Here is an 18,361-nt window from a genome sequence, read left to right on the forward strand (position 1 = left end):
TTAGTGACTAAAGTCTAAAGAGGAAGTACAGTAATATGTCCTTAATATTTCCCATGCAATCTGTGATGATACAAGATATGTTCTCATTTCTTCTTTTCTGTTTTGGTTTCTATAAAGGTGACTTACGGTTACGTTATTTCGAGAGCTTGCAAAATAACCTCTCTGTTCTCTGTTTTATTTGTTATAAGCACATTCCAGTACAGTGTTGAAGAGCGTGATAAGATCACTTCTTTAGGAACCTCTTCTGCTGGCGGCGGTTAATGAAATAGTTTTTTTATTATTACAATTCAACCCCTGTTCTTCATTTAATAAGTTCTGTTCTCTTAACCAATTCCACACGACACCCCCTCTTCAGTGAGCGTTTGCCGAACTTTACTTCCTCTTTACAGATCAGTTCCTCTTTTCCAACTGCTGGGGCTCCCCATATCTGCTTCCCCTTGTCCTCAGCAGTTCAATAGACACCAAAGCTTTGACAGTCGGCTGTCGCCACCGGCTTCCTTCAATCTTCCACAACATCAGCCAGAGACTCAGCCTCCAACATGGACCTGGATGTAGGTTAACTTAATACAGAACACCTTTATGCTGTATTTGTTCACACTGGTGACTGAGTTGAAAGATTTGAAGATTGTTTTTGCTCATGTATTACAGGATTCCACTATTAAGGGGAGTGTGTTGATTCGACACCAACTCCATGAGGGGAAGCACCACTACGAAGTCGGAGAAGTGGTGAAGTACCAAACCAAAACTGATAGGAAAATGTTCATAAGGTATGATTTATAATCTTTTCTCCAAACAGCTTGATTCATGTGAAAACATCAAACAATCGTTGGCTTGAGACAACGATTTGCTCTCGGTCATAGTGAAAGTGGGATTCATTTATGGCTCTGCATGAGATTTATGACCGCATGAGGCTTAATATCATAACAATATTCAATGAAAGAGCCAGGAATAGGCTTCAGTTGTGACATTATTATTATTATTATTATTTTGTATTTTATCATGTTTCACATTTAAGGAAAATTAAAAATAAAATCCATTTAAAAATGAGTCTTTTCAGGGTACATTTAATAAAGCACATGGATGTATTTAATTCATTAGTCCCATCTATTATTTTGAGTCTCCTTAAAATTATGATTTCTGATTAAATTGAGTCAGTTTATAATGATGAGAAGAATTTCTAATAATCCTTTCCTTGATGTGGTTTAAGGAAAGCATTTTGATTCATGAATATTTTAATTCCCTTTAAAGAACTGATGGAAATTTAAAAGTTTATCTGCAGCTCATTTTTCTGTTAAACTGCATTAATAGTGTTGTCTGAAAGATTGTTTCTTTTAAATCGGGATTTCTTATCAAATCTTTCTAAATATTTTGCTAATATAATATAATTTCTTGAACTTTTCCTTTTCATTTCCCTACTTTCTCCAAAAGAGGAGATAAGCTGACGGAGATAAATGGGGTTGATCTTCGGGACTTAGAACCTGAGGAGCTGGCCAAAATGATCGCAGAAGGAAATCCATTGCTGGTATGTCAATTGGCTCCCATACAGTACTTTCCAAAACAAAAAACAAACAAAAAAAAAAACTGTACTTTGTAAACCTTAAATGTTTTAGGATTTTGTAACCTTAGAGCCAGAAGATTCCATCTATTTTGTTGGGTTTTATTCGACATACCAACAAAAAGTAGCAGGTAGCTGAAAAATGGGAGGAAATACATGGCTAAACTTTTGTCCCCCTTCCTATCCCTATAATACACTTGAAGATGCAGCCAAAGTTGTAACTGTACAGTTTAGATCAGGGCTGCCAAAGTGTCCTCAAGAGCAAATTTAGTTTATTTTATAGATGGAAGCTCTCAAGGACCAAACTTAAGCCCCTCTGGCTTAGATCATAGAATACTGTAGTCCAGTCAACGTCCAGGCCAAAGGAGAATATGTGGCAAAGCTGAATGAAACTGCATGCCATGGTTTTAGATTTTTATTTGTCAAAACCTTTGCAAACCATGTCTCATTTCCTGCCATGACATGACATTGACATTGTGCCTTACTTTGTACTGATTTATTCAAAATGGGCTAAGAAATAGCACAAAAAACAAAATTCTTTCTCTGACTGAGTGGTGTCACAAAGATATGAAGAGCCATTTTAAATGCGATGAACGTCTGTGGGCATTTGCACTGAAAGACATTTTTGTTTCCTCAGTCAGTGCAGAAGAGAGAAAAACAGTCTGAAAAGGAGGAGCAGCTGCCCCTAGATGAGGACACCTTGCAGCCCTACGACAAGGAGTCCACTGTCCTGAGTTTTTCCTGGGAGTTGACGAGGGAGGAAGGTGCCAACGAAGGAGAGGAAAACGAGACAACAGAATTAGAGGGGAATGTGTGCCAAGATATGAGCAAGGAGAATGGGGAGAGCAGAGAGCTCCTTGTAATTCACATGACGAACACCAGCATCGCTGTGGTGGGAACCAGGGGTTGTGAAGGATGTGAGGGGACAGGATGCACCGTCAGTGACATCGTGGTGGTGGCAGAATCCAGCGCAGTGACATTTGGTGAGTTCAAAGGTTTTACTTCTCGCTTTGTCTTTGTGTCCAAATTCAATATATTTAGTCCTGTTTAAAATATTTAATTTTAAAGTAAAAAATTTATGATGTGTACTGAATGATTAAAGGATAGGTGTCAGCAGAGAAGTTTAGTCCACATATGATCTTGAAGCAGCTTTTCTTTGGTGTTATTTTATGTAAATATTGTTACCTTCATATTACATGGGATCATTTTGGTACTTTCTAACAGACCAAAGAAAACAAAACAAAACAAAAAAAAACAAAAAACAAATAAACCAAAGACAGGTCAATGTTCTCTGTTTCCTCGGTCACTTTCAGTTCCCAGAGGAGATGTAAGTTTCAGGCAGGAAAAGCTGGCAGATGTCTTGATAAAACATGTGCCCACTCATCGCTACCTCAGAACTATCTGCTCGGAAAAGACCGTCTACTCTTCACCAAATCCAGGTTTGTCATTCAGAGCAATACATCTTCCAACAAACCTGCTACCCACCAATACTGGCAACCGAAGTTGATGTTACTTTTTGTGATGCATCTTTGCTTTTCTTTCGTCCTCAGAAAAGATCACTATCTACTATTACAAGTCGAATGCCATGGATAAGACGTTCAGAGGAATTGCAGTGGTCCTAAATCTCACTGGTTCCAATTGCTTTCTCAGGTGCTGCAAGGAAGGAGATAGGGTGCTCCTACAGGTAGAGGTAAAACTATACGGAACAATGCATTTTTTTGGCTTGAAGATGTTTTGTTTTTGGTTTTTTTTCCTTTTCATTGGGATTTAGCAAGCGAGACGCACTACTGGAGCATTAAAGTTTTCAACTTCAAATTACCGAATATGATTTAGGAAAAGAAACATGTCTCCACTCTTTAGCCCTGGATGGAGCTGGGGTAAAAAGTAAGAGCAATGAATATGCATCCAAACAGCAAGAAAATCAAATATGATGTGCACAAGAGTATAGGTGCATTACATCCACAGGTAACCATGCATTTGTTTTAAACATTACAACCACACACCTTACACTGAGTAAGTCCTTACCATGCTATATTGTAGTCTTTGCTTCTCTGAAATAAGAGACTTGCTAGTTTCCAATAATCTTGTTTTATCTCTTAGCAGAAGAAAGCCATAGACTGTCATGTTACTGAACTTTTTCTGCAACACATACTTCTAGTTTGCAAAGCGAGGCATCTGCTGGAGAGGAGTGATGATGCCATATGAATGGATGGATAAAATAAAAGTTTCACTGAGTATTCAAATTAGTGTGTTTTAAATGAAGTGTTTTTGAGCTGAACTTCATGTTATTTTTATTTCTAGGGGTTACAATATTGTCGCTTATTAATTTAAAACAATCTTACAGATGTGAGCCTATTTTCAACGTATCATAATTTCAATTGATAATTTAAATTTGCCCATTCACGTTTATGTAAACAAACTGCGTGGGGTGGAATGTAGAAGTGAATATTGTAGTGAGTATTGAGTAAGGTAGGTGAGCAATAACTAAAAACGTGTCAGAGGTGAGTTCTGGATTTGGGATGAATCCCTCCTTTATGGTGTTATTGTTTTATGTAGAAGGACATACTTCTTTTTTTTTCTGTGTTCCTAGGTTGCCAACAAGTTTGCCTTCTAGTAATGGACCTCCCAGTTTCAGGGAGGGGAAGGAAGTGGTGTTTGTATTATTTATTCAATCCACAATGACAAAAAAAAATCTGCCTTTCATTAGCCAGCTTTTGGTCTATTTTCTCTACTTTTATCTTGCTTTGAACCCATAGCAGTCACAAAGTATTTGAATTGTGTCTTAATTGGAAAAACTACTATCCATGCACTGTGAAGTCAGAACTGGGTTTGTACCAAGTTATGCTGACATGAATAAATTGTTTACCAACTCATAACTTTCTGTGCAACTAGCAAGAGGAACGAATCTCATCCCACAAAGTGATTTCTGAGACCTGTTCCTCTGTGAATGGAGATTACTGTTTTGCAGGCTCAAAATAATCTTTCCTGTCACTGTTAGGCTATTAATAGAGAAGGAAACAGTTTGACATTTCTCAATATCCCTATTTTTCCCTATGTTTGTATGCATGCACCAGTACGCCACAGTTTAATTAGACTCACTCATAAGGTCAGTTTGGAATAACCATAACCTAGCCTAGCATGCATGCTTCTGAACTCTGTGTGGAAACTGAAGTAAATGGGGAAAAACCTCACCTGAGATCCACACTATTGACATTCTTGCTGTGACGCAATTCAGCAGATGTACTGGCTGTCCGATTTCTTGGTTGTGATGTGCTGTTTTGACATTGCATACAAAAAAACTACTAAATTTCTCAACTGATTTTTGTTGTAATTTGAGAAATCCTTGAACTAATGTCCTATGCAAATGTTTGTGGCAAAAAAAAACCAACAAAAAGAAACACATTCAAACATTCAGTAGAAGGATGTATTCCATCTTCTCTAGGTTGAGTAAAAAAAAACTATAAGATGTATAAATATTTATATATCTAAATATGTGTAGATAGATAAATATGCTTCATTATTTATTCTCAAGCAGATCTGTTGAGGGCTTTTTGGTTCCGCCGTAGCTGTGCTTCTACAACAGTTACAGCAATTTGATGTTAAGCCAATAAATGCAATATGTCATCAAAGCCAAATAATTCTATTTCTAACTTGAATTCAATAAACTGATAGCAGTTTTTTGTTTTGTGCCCGTAGACGTGTGAAAAGCAGAGACTGAGGCAGATCTCCAAGAATGACGACTGCACCTTCTCCTTTGTCTTCTACATGATGGCTGACCGCACAAAACAGCGGAAATTTGAATCTGCGCTCCACAACGGCTGGTTCATCCATGTAGCCAACACTGATTTGGTGGAAATGGCTGAGACAGATGGAGAAAGGGGAGATTCGTCATTCCTCTTTATCATTCAGAAGTGAGACGGGGTTGTTTTCTACATGCTTGTACTCACTTTTTGGCCGCCACATTGTAAATATAAAGTTGAGTTCTGATAGAAGCTCTTTTTGTTTAGCCCATCTAGTTATGTGACAAATACTAAGGTCTCTGTGTGAAACTCTGACTTGGTGGACACGTGTCATACAGTTGTTTTACTATCGCTAAGCTTAACATTTTTTGTTGTTTTATATGATTAATATTTCAAATTATTCTGAAAAAAGTGACTTTCAAACAACATTTTTTATGATAAATGAGTGGTTTTCCCCTTTGATCACATGTTAGCCCATCCTTGTGTGATGTTTTATTTGAAATAATTTCATGCTATCTTAAAAGTCCTTATGAAATCCAATGTAATGTTTCTATATGACCTGTTTTTTTATTATATGTCACGACTGCAACTCTAACATCTTTCCCAGCTGAGACATAAAAACTGAGCTTATAAATATTAATATTTTTCAGAACGGCCTTTTCATGGAAGTATGTTAATTTACACAAAAAATATGCACACTTTGTCAAAGAAGGATTTATTGAGTCTGACCAATCAGAGCAGAGTTGACAACCATTGTTGCATTGGTAAATTGTATTGTGTTCCAAAAATTGAAGAATAATTTTTGGCATACTGCAGTTTATTGGAGCATTTGTTGCACTTTCCCCCATTTTAATTTAGTGTAGCAGCAAAAATATTGGATAAAACCTTGTTTTACTATTATAGCTATCAAATTTATTTAAATGATTTAAATGACTCCTTGCACTTCAAAAAAAAAAAACAAACAAACTGAAATGACATGCTCAAACAAATTGTGCATATTCTGCATCAACCAGTAATTTAGATCAAGAATGAAAGCAGAATGTTACACTCTTTAGATTACAAAGTTACATGAAAAGAAGACGTGTTGAAATCAAACGAATGAGGTGAAGCTTAGCTTAACCGTGTGAATGGAAACCGGCAGAAAAACAAAACCCTCTGAATTACATTTTCCTAACAAACTCGCATCATGTTTACAGCTTCACAGTACTTTAAAACAATATTTACTCCTTCATTATGTTACCATATATAAATGTCACAGGACCAGAAATTGCTTTAAAAACTAAAAGAAAATTAAGAATACGTTATGGAACATCATTACTGAATAATTGTCATTATTGAAAGTCAATAAATATTAAAGTCTTTGGAGGTTTAGCCTGCTGTCTTGTTTTTGCGTTCATTTTACCACTGAGCATTTTTACAATACTGAAATCTTTACATGTATTTACATTTAATGTTTGTGAAAAGTCACACAGAACTGACTGTGAGACGTTTTCTCACTTCCTTGGCTCCTTAAAGTCCAGTTTGCTCGTCCCTAATATCCTCATAGGCAGCGTTACTAATCCCATCAACATCTATGCTGTAAGGATTCTCCGCAGCTGGCTTTGACGATTTCCTGCAAGCAGAAGAAGCAGAGAATGTTTCACCTCTATGAAAGTTACGGGTTACCGTAATGGAGGTCTGCTCAAAGCAACACTCACTTCTTGCGCGCCCTGACACCAGATATGACGAGGTAGACACCCAGCAACGCTGTGACTCCCATGACAACACCGAACACCACCAGCCACACCTCCACTGGCTGCTGTACAGGCGGGGCCAGCGTCGGTACCATACCTATGAACTCGAGTGTATGGTCGTCCAATTGGAAGGCTTCGTTGATTCGACCCCGATATAACCTTGGATTGATAGATAAATGTGCGTGTTACATAATGTCTCTGAAAAATGGTGTTTTACAATTGTAGGCAAACAGATATTTGCCTACACTGTATAACAATACATGTAACTTCATTTTACTCAGCATTTTAGTAGACTTTTTTAGTGCTTTCTTCAAAATTTGACATTTGCATGCAGCAAGATTCATATACCTCTAAAAAACATGGAAAGGTCCAGCTGGTTATATCTACTCTGATAGGTTAATTTATAAAATTCAAGATAAACAGATACATGCCGCTTCCTTGTGAGGTATCATGGAAAAGATTAAAGAAATCAGCCAAGATATCAGGAAGAAAGTTAGACTGATACCTGGTTTCAGCCCTGCGTAAACCAGATTCGTGGTGTTTCCACTCAATTACCTAACTGTAAGAAAATCCATCTGTCTGTGTGGCTAACCTGACAGCTGCCTCCATGTCAGACTTGTGAATGTACGTAGAGGGGCTTCCTGGGTTGGTGGCCACCATGTAGAAGGAGATCCTGGGCGTTTCTTCATAAGTGAGAATGTTCTCTGCTCTAGTAGTGGAAGAACAGAGAAGCACTCCGAGTAAGCGACAGAAAGCACAGACTCCACGTTTTAAAAGGTGCGTTAATTATCTTCGATAAACAGCCCCAGGATGGAGCGGGATACTGACGTGAAAGGGAGGTTCTGGTCCTTTTGACTGTAGTACTGCCTCAGGGCGTAGGCAATGCTGGCCTTGAAGAGGTACATCTCATTGGAGTTCCAGGAATACTGAAACGGATATTTGCACTATATTACCATATATGTGCCATATACAGGGAGAGATAGATAAAGAAAGAGAGATAGAAACAGAGTGGACTTTGTGTTTGTTGCAGCTCAATACGATAATACTCACAGCATCGTCTCCCATAGCAGCTTTCAGACTTATTCTTACTTTAATGGCATATTGCGAATCTGTAAAAAAAAAGTCATGATTTCTTATAAAGTTATGATCATTTTCATACATGTATGTTTAGTAATACAACTGACCTGGTTAATAGCTGAAATTTTTCCAGTCACACTAAGTATCTCTATGTAAACTACTTTCTAGTCACTAATGTGTTTTGAAAAGATTTTATCAGTCAAAACAAGTTCATGTCCAGTGTTTCTCCTCTCCTTATCACTTTTATACTCATGCATCCTTAAATGTTTCTTTGTCACAAAGACTGAAGCTCTCCTTGTTAAAAAGTTGGTTTAGTCAAGCATAAAGCCTGCAGAACAGATGCAACAGATGTGAATGTGGGATCAATAACAAACCAGGGGAGAAGATGTTGCATTAAAAAAAAATGAGTAAATAAGACACAATTGGGCAAGTAGGTGCTAAAAAGCAGGTGATTTTTTAAGAGGGAGACGGGCAAGTATTTTCATTTTCTTTCTGAAAACTTTACTCTGTTTCAGCAAACAGAGTAATAATTTCTAGGGCGATCTAGTTTTTACTCACAGGGATCCACTGTTGTCTTCCAGCCAACAGCCCTGTTGTGTTTCTGGTTATTCTCTTTCAGCCAATCATACAGTTTCTTGAAGTAGTCCAGCAGTGGACCAGCATCCATTCTTGCATTTCCAGCTATTGTTTCCAAAGCCCTGGTCCAGGACTCAGAACTCCCCAGTTCCAGCATGTTTCTATAGAAAAGCAGCATTAATCATGTCAGAATTCCTTTGTGTTGCAACATGTGTAGCACATAAATGCTTTACTCAGGGCACAACAAGCAGGGGTAACAACAAACAGGAAGTAGATACCTCAGCTTGGTTCCTGCTTCCTTGGAACCAGTGATGTCACATGAGGACAAGTCACCAGTGTGACCAGCTGCGTCACACAGCGCTTTCTGGAACTGAAACTGGTAGATGGTTCTTGTAAAATACCTGCAAAAGAACAAACACACTTACTGAGTCTGCGTTACACTTTTATCTTAAATAAAAGCATGCTATTTTCTCTTCTGTGTGTTATGAAGCCCTCCCTCCCCAAAACGAGATGAACACCAGGTGTTTTTTTGGACAAGTTAAAAAGAATATTTCTTATATGCTGAAACTTAGACCAAGTTCCATTTTGAAGTTGCAAGCTAATTTTCAGATGGAAGATTTGAAAATGCTTAAATCAACAACATATCTGCCCACAAAGTGGATAGAAAGAAAACACAGAGTCGAAGTAAAGCTTTCATTTGTTTTATGCGGAGCTTTGAAGCAAACCTGATGAAGGAGTAGTCTCCAGATACGTGGAACAGAGCAGGGGGGTCACAATAAGTTTCGTCTCTGGGGACAGGCTCGACAACTCCCACCAGCTCCCTCCTGTTAGGACAACGCTGAATCAGCACTAATGCACACCGACAGACCTGCAGCTAGGCAGGTGCTTCACTGCACAACACCAAAAATAGGTGTTTCATGTTTAACATATTTCCTTGGACTATAACCGGTTCAGTTTCAGAAAACAAACAAAAGGCAGAGAATCATCCGACAGATGCCCCGATAATTTCGGCTTACTTCATCTCCCACCAGCGCTTCATCCATTCATCTTTGGAGATATTCCCTGCAAACACCTGCCAGCGCCACTCCTCCAGCATGTAGGTGAAGGGCAGCGTGGCCACGATGGTGAGAGCCTGTTTCAGCAGGAAGTTGATCTCAGTTTCTACAATCGGAGCAGAAAGTGGAAGAAGGGCAGAAACTGTCATTTTCTTTCTTTTAATTTTCCGTGTGCGCCTAATCTGCGTTGGGTTGTGGAGAGGCTGCTGTCTATCTACAGTGGTCAGTGGTCAGGGTACTCCCTGGTCACATGACGGACACTCATCCATGCACATACCTAAGGAAGATGTAGACTGGCAAAATATGCCAACATGAAAGCTTTTTGCTCATAGGAAGAACTGGGTGATCATGAAAACTCTACATAGAAACCAAAACAAAGACATTTCTGTTAAGGTCGCATCTGTGTGGATTTACATAGATTCACTGCTAAAATAAGGAAGATTTAACACTATATTCTCATTAATCTTTATGCACATAAATTATATCACACATACAGACAGGTCATGTTATTCTGACACTTCCAGTGTTGCTGAAGCTATTTTTAACAAGGACTCTTGAGAGGCAATAGGAAACACTCATTTAATGTGAGGTTTTGTGGGGACCTAAAGTTTTATTAAACATATCTAAAGTAATAAGTTTTGTCTCTGAGGTTTCCACCAACTTGAATTCTTTATCAGCTACAAGGACATGTGCCTCAATACCTGGATAAAATTAGATTTTTGAAAGAAGAAATGCAGATTGAGATGATTTTTCTTCCTGGGGCTTAATTTACTAAGAAAACACTCTCACATATCTAACTTTGTTTTTTGCTTTTTTAAAATAAAAACAACCCTGCTGATTTTGTGTCTGGGTCAACATATACAGAACATACCACTGTCGTAAATGAAGTCACTAGGGAGAAGTCCCAGACTCTGCAGGTGTTTGGGCGTGGCAGCAGAGAGGGACATGATTTCTCCGACGGCCTCGTGGAAACCTTCGTTAGCTCCGTCCCTCAAGAGGTAGGACAGGTTGCGGTAAGCCATCTGGTACTGGTTGTGGCCCATCTCATGGTGCACGGTGAGGAAGTCGTCCATGTTGACCTTGGTGCACATTTTTATCCTGGAGACGCAGCAGCAGAAGTGCGGATGTCAGCAGTTACGCAGGGTGATGCATTTATATCTGGAGCAATAAAACGATCTGAGCGATAACACGACTGGCTCAGTCTGATAAACATAGTCATTTTTATGGTGAGATTTCCTTCAGTAATATTTACCCAGACAGATACAAGTAGAGTCATAAAATATTATATTTCACGCTTATGCAAATGTTATCACTGTGAATTGCTGGGGTAATAATCTGAACTGATATTTTACAATCCAGACTTTGATTGTCTTTATCAGCAGGAAAGAGTGAGTCAACAATTATCACTTTCTCAACTACTTTTGTATTTTTAATGCTGTTAAAAATAAGATGATAGAAAGTAAGACTGGCACTTAAGTCTGTGTGAATGTGTGTGAGTATGAGCATGTTTTTGACTTCATCCCACCTGAAGTCCTCTCTGTTTCCCATGTCCCAGGCGGTGGGGTGGCAGACCACCTTCCGTCCATCATTGGGCTTCACCAACATGGAGTTAGTCCAGAAGTTGTCAAACATCTTGTAGAGTCCCACAGACATAAAGAACTTCTCTGCTTCCTTAAAAAAACGCATTTCATCCCAACCCTGAAATTCAAGAAGATATTCACTATATGAAGAGAATGTTATGTATTTAATTTACGAGTGGCTGAGAAACACTGGAGTATTTTTATTTAAATTTTACATATACTGGCACTGCACCTGCTGCACCATAGTGCTGCTGACGTCAATGTCTGGTTTTTCAGGGTAGGGGACTGACAGAGGATACAAGTTGGTCCAGAATCTTCCCCACATGTCACCTGAACAGCAAACATAAATATCCTAATATTGTTTTTCTTTTTTTCTTCTTCTTTGTTATAGACATTTGAAGTAGATCCTGATATGTTCTTTCAACAACAGAACACTATTATATTAATGAAATTCAAACTGAGACCATTTTAAAACAATAATCAACCTGTTTCATGTTTGTTTTTTAGTAAAGTAGTTGTGATACACCATGACCAACAGAGGGAGACAAACTTCAGTTCTGAATTACAGTTTGAAGGATTTAGGGTCCAAAAACAAAAATTTAATTCAAAATTTAAAACAATATTACCAAACTTCACATTTTGCCTGATCCCTTCTTTAAATTGTCCATATTTGAATGTTTGTGTATTACACTTCTAACATAAGCAATATAATATTTAATGACTGAAAAGTGGGAATAATTGACAAGAAATGGATGTGTGAATCTTGAGGAACATTAGTCAGTTCATATGATTATACAGTGACCTTTTGGCATAAAGTGTTTTTTACTAAAAATAAAACTTTTTAGAGAGCTTCTGACTTTCTAGAGCTCAGGTGTTCATCTTAGTTGAGCAGACTTTGAAACGATCCTTACGTTCTGCTTGTTGGTCCCTTGCTTGTTGTGGGAGCCCTATGCAGCCGGTTACATATCCGGTGAGCTCTTAGACTTTTATCAGTGTACTTCAATCCCATATTAGAAACAATTATATAACTTAAACATTTCTGACATGTTTGGATGCAGGACTCAAAAGTGTATTAACTTCTCTATGTTAATAAAAGACTTCAAACAGAACAATGAAAAAAAGGAATGTTTTTTTTTTTGTTTGTTTCGGTGTCTTTGGGTTTCTCACACTGAACTAAATGTCCCAAATTATAGGGAAATGTTATCGTCTTTAAAAACACATTATTGCATAAAAAAATTTTAATTGTGGGAATAGTGTTACTCTGAAAAAAATTGATACACACATACTGTATTTTAGTGCACTGTAAAAAAAAATGTTTTAGTATTTTTAACATTTTGTTTGTAGTGTGTGGATGTGACAGATAGTAGTGTCTATTTTGTGACTCTAAAAAATGGTTAATCAGTCAGGATACTTAGACTACACTTGATTATGGATTCATAACTAATACTTTAACATACCAAGGAGGTGGGCGGGCAGGGGTCCCTGTGAGTCAATGTATCCTGGGTAGACCTCCATAAGCCTGGATCTTACATAGGTATGCAGCTCTGTGTATAAAGGCATGATCTACAAAAAAATATGGCAATTACAACCACAAGTTTCTTCATGTTGTGACATTGTCAGCGGGACCTCATTCTCATTGTTATCGATGCACTGTGTACCTCTTTGTATATTGAGCGAACATCTTCCATCAGCTGCTTTCTGGTATACTTGTAAGAAACGTCTTCATCGAGGGTCTCATAATTGTATCTCCAATAAGCTCCATAGTCTTCAAAACCTGCAGATTTGTGAATGAAAAGAAACGGAAAAAGTTTAAGTTCAAACTCAGGCTGGCTGTTTGAGTAATACATTGGGCCTCAGTGAGGACCAACTGGTCAGAAGCAAACACAAAGTCATCGCATACAATGTTATCAGCTCTTCCTGTTCTTGTCTGATTTCATTTTATCTTCTCTAACTTACAGTGAGTTCAGCAGTTTTATTCCATCATAGAAGTTTAATTGTTTTCAGTTCAGATCCTGAAGCTTTTCCAACATCAACACAATAAAAACATTGCATATAACTTTTTTTTTTGTTTCATGTTTTCTCCCAGATCATCATTTACCATTAAGTTTGGCAGCTTCATTCTTCAGATCCACATAGTCTTCGTACAGAGGCCTCATCCTTTTCCCCACCTCTCTCCTCCAGCCCTCCCACACGTGGAGACGCTCTTCGTAGTCTCGGCTGTTGGACATCACATACTCCAGGCCTGTACACAGAAAAAGAGACAAATCAGAGACAGGGAAAAAAATCTGCTCTCATGACCCATTTATTTGTCAAATTTTTAATGGTTCCGAAAAAGAAATCCAGCAAAATGTAAATTCACCCCCAAAACACAAAATTTTAGAAGAAGAATGGACAAACATGGAACAAATATGGCAAAGTAAAGACGTGCTGTGCTCACTGGTTCTGTATAATTAATGAATGGATGAAAATACCAATACAGCCACATTATTTTCTTTTGTTTACATAAAAAATATAGGGTGATTTTTTCTATTTTCTTTTGCATGTTATGTAGAGGAGGGAAGAAACTATAAAATTTTGTATATTGGCCTAGTTTCATTAAAAACATATATGGCATTTTAACAGACGTGTTTAAACTTTCGCATTTACTGAACTCAGTAACTAAATGATCAACTTGTCCAGGAAGTGATCGGTCAGATGAGAAGATGGAGACAAAGAAGAGAAAGAGATGACAGTATTGGACGAGAGACATCAGATACTGTGTAGACAAAAGCAGAAATACGAAGGAATGCAAATTAACTGTTAAATAAAACACAAAGGAAACATTCTCACAAAGGGAAAATACACAGGAAACATTTACACAAGAGGAAAATAACAGTTTTCAGTGGCTGAGAAAGTAGGGCGTGATGCAGTTTGTTCTAGGATTATGTATATAACGCCTTTCATCATGAGCTGTTTTACTGTAACAGGACATGTTTATTATAGCAACATTCAATTCACATACCAAACAACTGGGTGCTATTATTTCAGGTGAGACTAAGTCACTTGAAAACATAGCAGAAAACAAAAGATGCTTCATTATTTAAATAACTGTTATGATCAACTGTAGGAGTAAAGATTGCACGTGTGGATTACAGTTTTCAGTATCTTCTGATTCTGGGAAATTTTGTTAATTTATAACTGCAATATCTACCTTTGTCAGGACCAGGAAGCTTTTTATAAATAACAGACTGTACCTGGCTCCAAAGTCTGGCAGTTAAGGGGGTCATCTTTCAGGCAAACTGTTGCGGTGCTGTAGATCGTACTCATCTCGCCCATGACCTTATTGAGCTGAAGGAAACATTTCACCAAAAAACATAATATAAATATCAGAAAGATATCATTTTCAGGAATGTGAAAGAACTGGGAGTGTTTGAGCAAAAAGTCTTACATGTGAAGCTTTGTCCGCAGACAGAGCACCAGAGCCTTTGTCTTGTAAAGAGATGAGCTGTAATTTAATCACCGGGTCATTTATTTGGTCGATGGGATAATTGCGGGATTCTTCTGAGATCTGGGTGTAGAAAGTGCTCCAAATTTGCCCCAGCTCTGACTGCGTGGCACAACAACAGATATTAATCAGCAACTTTCAAACATACTGTTTAGAAACAACATGACAAATGAGTCTGTAGAAGCATTCAAAGACGTACCTCTTTGTCCAAGTTCTCCTGAGTGATGTCGGTGTTGTAGGCCCATGATGCCAGTGAGTACTTGTACATCTTCTCACTGGCATTCTGGTCAAACCTCTCCAGGAACGCCCTGGCCTCAGACTCCACGTCGGCAGTCACCAGAGAAACAGCCGAAGACACGGCCAGAAACACTACAAGAATCCCGGCGGACATCTTGGCTTCTTCATCCACGCACACAATATGGCTCTGAGAAGGGAGCTCACTTTTATTAACCTGCTGAGCTGCCTTGGCCTTTGGACAGCAGAGCAATAACAGAGGGTGTATCAGTTTTCATTTACAGATATGATGTCTTAAGGGATCATTCAACGACACTGTGCTGAAGTCTGTATCATACTTCGATGCTTTATCAGATTCAAAACAGATATCTCATTCTGGAAGGCTTTGCCGGTCATGAAGTGATATCTCTTAATAAAGTGTCACGTTTCAGCCTGTCAGCATGATGAATCAAAATGTTTTGGCACAGAATCCTGTTGTGTACCTTTAAGATCGAAAGCAGGATTTATAAAAACCAGCTAATACTGGGAATAAAAAATAAGTGTAAATAAATGTCGTGTATTTTTAAATCGAACAATGCATCTTATAAACAGGAGCCAGAATAAGGAAGAAAATGATCCGTATAAAAAACTTTTTTTTTTCAAATTAAACATGCTAGATTAAGAAATGTGTTATCAGTTAAGGTATTTAAATATTTTATGATGTTTACGTAATGGTTTTAGGACTGAGATTTGTGTGTTTAACTTACTGAGTTGGTTTTACATGTTTGGTTTAAGTAGATTTTGAAAATAATCGTAATAAATGGGTAAATATTCACTAATTCTGTTTCCATCTATTTCTGTACACCCTTGTCTCTAGTGGGGTTGGGAGGTGCTGGTGTCTATCTCCAGCTAATGTTCCGGGCGAGAGGCGGGGTACATCTGGGACAGGTCGCCAGTCTGTGGCAGGGCAACACAGAGACAGACAGGACAAACAACCATGCACACACACATTCACAACTAGGGAGAATTTAGAGAGACCGATTAACCTGACAGTCATATTTTTGGACTGTGGGAGGAAGCAGGAGTACCCGAAGAGAACCCCCGCATGCACAGGGAGAACGTGCAAACTCCATGCAGAAAGACCCCGGGCCGGGAATCGAACCCAGGACCTTCTTGCTGCAAGGCAACAGTGCTACCAACTGTGCCACTGTGCAGCCCCACTAATTCTGTTTGTGGTGAACAATTTGGGGAGAAAAATATTAAGAAAAGGAGAAGATGATTTACAAACATCCTTATCAAGCCGCAATGGATTTTCAGGATGAAACATAAATGATACTGTAAGTTATAAATACCGATAAGAAATCAGTAATGAGACCAAAGTTCAATACCAACATGCCCAGCATGAACAAGCTTTTAATCAAGGATATTTTGATTTCTTTGCTAGAAAATGTTCGATTAACAGTGAAGTGAAAGTACAAAATTGACCAATACTAATCCACAGCCAGTGATGGCATAGTTACTTTGAAAAAAGTAACTTTAATCGGATTACTGAGTACTACTTGAAAAAGTAACTTTGTTAGATTATTGATTACTTAATTTGGAAAGTAACTACGTTACATTAAAAGTAACTTCTTTAGTTACTTTCAGCAGCTGTTGACAATGTTCCACCACCTGTGAAAATTACATTGAGCTTTGTCAATACTTATTTGCAAGTTATTGTGTGATGATAACATCAACTAAAGGGAACCAGGTTGGATGAATGAAGGAAACCAGGATGGATGTATGGAGTTCATCTGGGTCTAAAAGCAGCTTCTCATCAGGAAGGTAGAGTTAAATCCTCATTTTCTTTTCAGATCTGCCCAGCAGGAGAAACACAGTGCCTCTCCTCTCTCTTTGAGTGTGACGTAGCGACTCAAACCCTCCCTGCTCAGACACAAATAAAAAGGAGAAACAGAAAATCAGAGATTAATTATTTTCATCAACATGTATTATGTTGTTGTGATGGAAAATAAAAACCCAACTGAAAAGAAAGAAGCTGCTGAGTGGAAGGGAAGAAGTCCTCTTCGTTCTCAAACTTTAAATTCTTTAAATGTCTTCCACTGCAAGTGGAAGACATTTAAAATATCCTAAATAAATAAACAGAAACTACAAAATAAAAGGAATTATGAAGTCTCTGGTCTCAGCTAAACCTTTTTTTTTAAAAGAACAAATTTGTTTACAAAATACCAGATTGATGACTTTATTCATCCAGTTTTTGGTAAAAACAGCATTTACAAATCATGTAAATGGAAGCTGAAGTTGGGAAGGTGACAACAGGACAGGTGCAGGTTCCAAGTCAAACCCTTTAGCGACTCAAGAATGAAATCACTTTTCAAAAACTCACTATTAAATATCACTTAAATAAACAGCAGAATACCTGCAGCATTCCTTAAGAAAGATTGCTAAGAAAGTTTCAAGTCAAAATGGAGAACAATCACCTGTGAAAGCTTTCAGGGTTTTCTCCAGAAAACCTGCTGAGCCCGGTGGAAGAGCTGCTGGAGTCGTCCATCAGCGGTCTGCTGCGTGTTTGGGTTAAAAAATGTCAAGTTACAGAAACTCTGAGTTGCAGGATCAGGCATCAAAACTCAGAACTCCCCAGTCAGTTCAATGTCTCAACTATAAACATTCATGTTAATCTGTCTTTACACTGTCTTTTTCACTGGTGGAGAAAAAAAAATCCCCTTTTAAATTAACAACCCATAACCTGGTGAGGGAAACATAAAGCCTGGTGGGGGGTGGGAAATAAACCCTGGTGGCCCGCCAGGCTGATAAAACACTGGGAGAAAGTCTGACTTCTGTCTATAGCTCTGGTTGTAAGCGGGAACCCTGTCTATATTGCAATCTCTAAATAGGAACATTCTGTGTTTATATTTCTAAGCGATCTTTGGGCTGCTCTTGGTTCTATCCCTCACCTAGGACCCGTTTGCCCCAGCAGACCCGACCCAAATAGAGCCATGAAGCCTCCGACAGCCGTAGGATCACTGGGACACTCAAACCCCTCCACCACGATAAGGTGGCAGCCCACGGAGGGGAAAAAACAAAGCCAGAAACAATTCCCTTATCTGAACTGTACTGATCTGAAGAGAGGCCAGAAGGTGGCGCTCTGGTGTTTCTAACTAAACTAATAGCCTAATTAGTTTAGATAGAAACTAAACCTTTTCTAACTAAAAAGTTTAGTTAGAAACTAAGTTTTTTGTTTTCTCAGTTATTTTTCTCTCCACAGAAGCTACACCTGGTGTGGCGTTGATTAGCTGTGGTTGCTTACTGGAAAAGGAACATTTGACTGACATGATGCTGCCATCGCCTAAT

General features: G+C 38.3%; 2 protein-coding genes across 3 annotated transcripts; one reads left to right on the top strand and one right to left on the bottom strand.

Annotated features, from left to right (window-relative positions):
• The first annotated feature begins 420 nt into the window (after nucleotides 1-420).
• LOC116719117 (uncharacterized) lies at nucleotides 421-6,324 on the top strand. Of its 2 annotated transcripts, none has more exons than XM_032561508.1 (7): nucleotides 421-551; nucleotides 649-767; nucleotides 1,429-1,522; nucleotides 2,193-2,538; nucleotides 2,869-2,994; nucleotides 3,106-3,245; nucleotides 5,252-6,324. In XM_032561508.1, the coding sequence occupies exons 1-7, from the start codon at nucleotides 540-542 to the stop codon at nucleotides 5,468-5,470; spliced, it is 1,056 nt and encodes a 351-aa protein (XP_032417399.1). In that variant the 5' UTR covers nucleotides 421-539; the 3' UTR covers nucleotides 5,471-6,324. The 2 variants fall into 2 exon arrangements, with proteins under 2 accessions (XP_032417399.1, XP_032417400.1); XM_032561509.1 differs by having other exon boundaries at nucleotides 3,106-3,239.
• Nucleotides 6,325-6,545: 221 nt separating this feature from the next.
• ace2 (angiotensin I converting enzyme 2) lies at nucleotides 6,546-18,049 on the bottom strand. The gene is made up of 19 exons (XM_032561507.1): nucleotides 18,043-18,049; nucleotides 15,000-15,222; nucleotides 14,744-14,902; nucleotides 14,550-14,643; nucleotides 13,415-13,558; nucleotides 12,975-13,090; nucleotides 12,774-12,879; nucleotides 11,549-11,646; nucleotides 11,262-11,434; nucleotides 10,608-10,834; nucleotides 9,698-9,842; nucleotides 9,407-9,505; nucleotides 8,960-9,082; nucleotides 8,664-8,842; nucleotides 8,079-8,137; nucleotides 7,857-7,954; nucleotides 7,621-7,737; nucleotides 6,993-7,187; nucleotides 6,546-6,907 (listed from the first exon to the last, which is right to left on the bottom strand). Exons 2-19 carry the CDS (start codon nucleotides 15,189-15,191, stop codon nucleotides 6,805-6,807), a joined length of 2,427 nt encoding a protein of 808 aa, XP_032417398.1. The 5' UTR covers nucleotides 15,192-15,222; nucleotides 18,043-18,049; the 3' UTR covers nucleotides 6,546-6,804.
• Nucleotides 18,050-18,361: the final 312 nt, after the last annotated feature.

This window comes from Xiphophorus hellerii, chromosome 4, assembly GCF_003331165.1.
Source record: "Xiphophorus hellerii strain 12219 chromosome 4, Xiphophorus_hellerii-4.1, whole genome shotgun sequence".
NCBI lineage: Eukaryota > Metazoa > Chordata > Actinopteri > Cyprinodontiformes > Poeciliidae > Xiphophorus > Xiphophorus hellerii.

Bases quoted from the DNA above. Each gene is read 5' to 3' on its own strand.
- ace2 (XM_032561507.1), bottom strand. From the start codon at position 15,191: ATGTCCGCCGGGATTCTTGTAGTGTTTCTGGCCGTGTCTTCGGCTGTT. The intron at 12,880-12,974 runs GTACACAGTGCA...ATTTTTTTGTAG, and splicing joins TTCGCTCAATATACAAAGAG to ATCATGCCTTTATACACAGA. The intron at 7,188-7,620 runs GTTAGCCACACA...TATCAATCCAAG, and splicing joins GACATGGAGGCAGCTGTCAG to GTTATATCGGGGTCGAATCA.
- LOC116719117 (XM_032561508.1), top strand. The intron at 768-1,428 runs GTATGATTTATA...TTTCTCCAAAAG, and splicing joins GATAGGAAAATGTTCATAAG to AGGAGATAAGCTGACGGAGA. The intron at 2,995-3,105 runs GTTTGTCATTCA...TTTCGTCCTCAG, and splicing joins CTACTCTTCACCAAATCCAG to AAAAGATCACTATCTACTAT.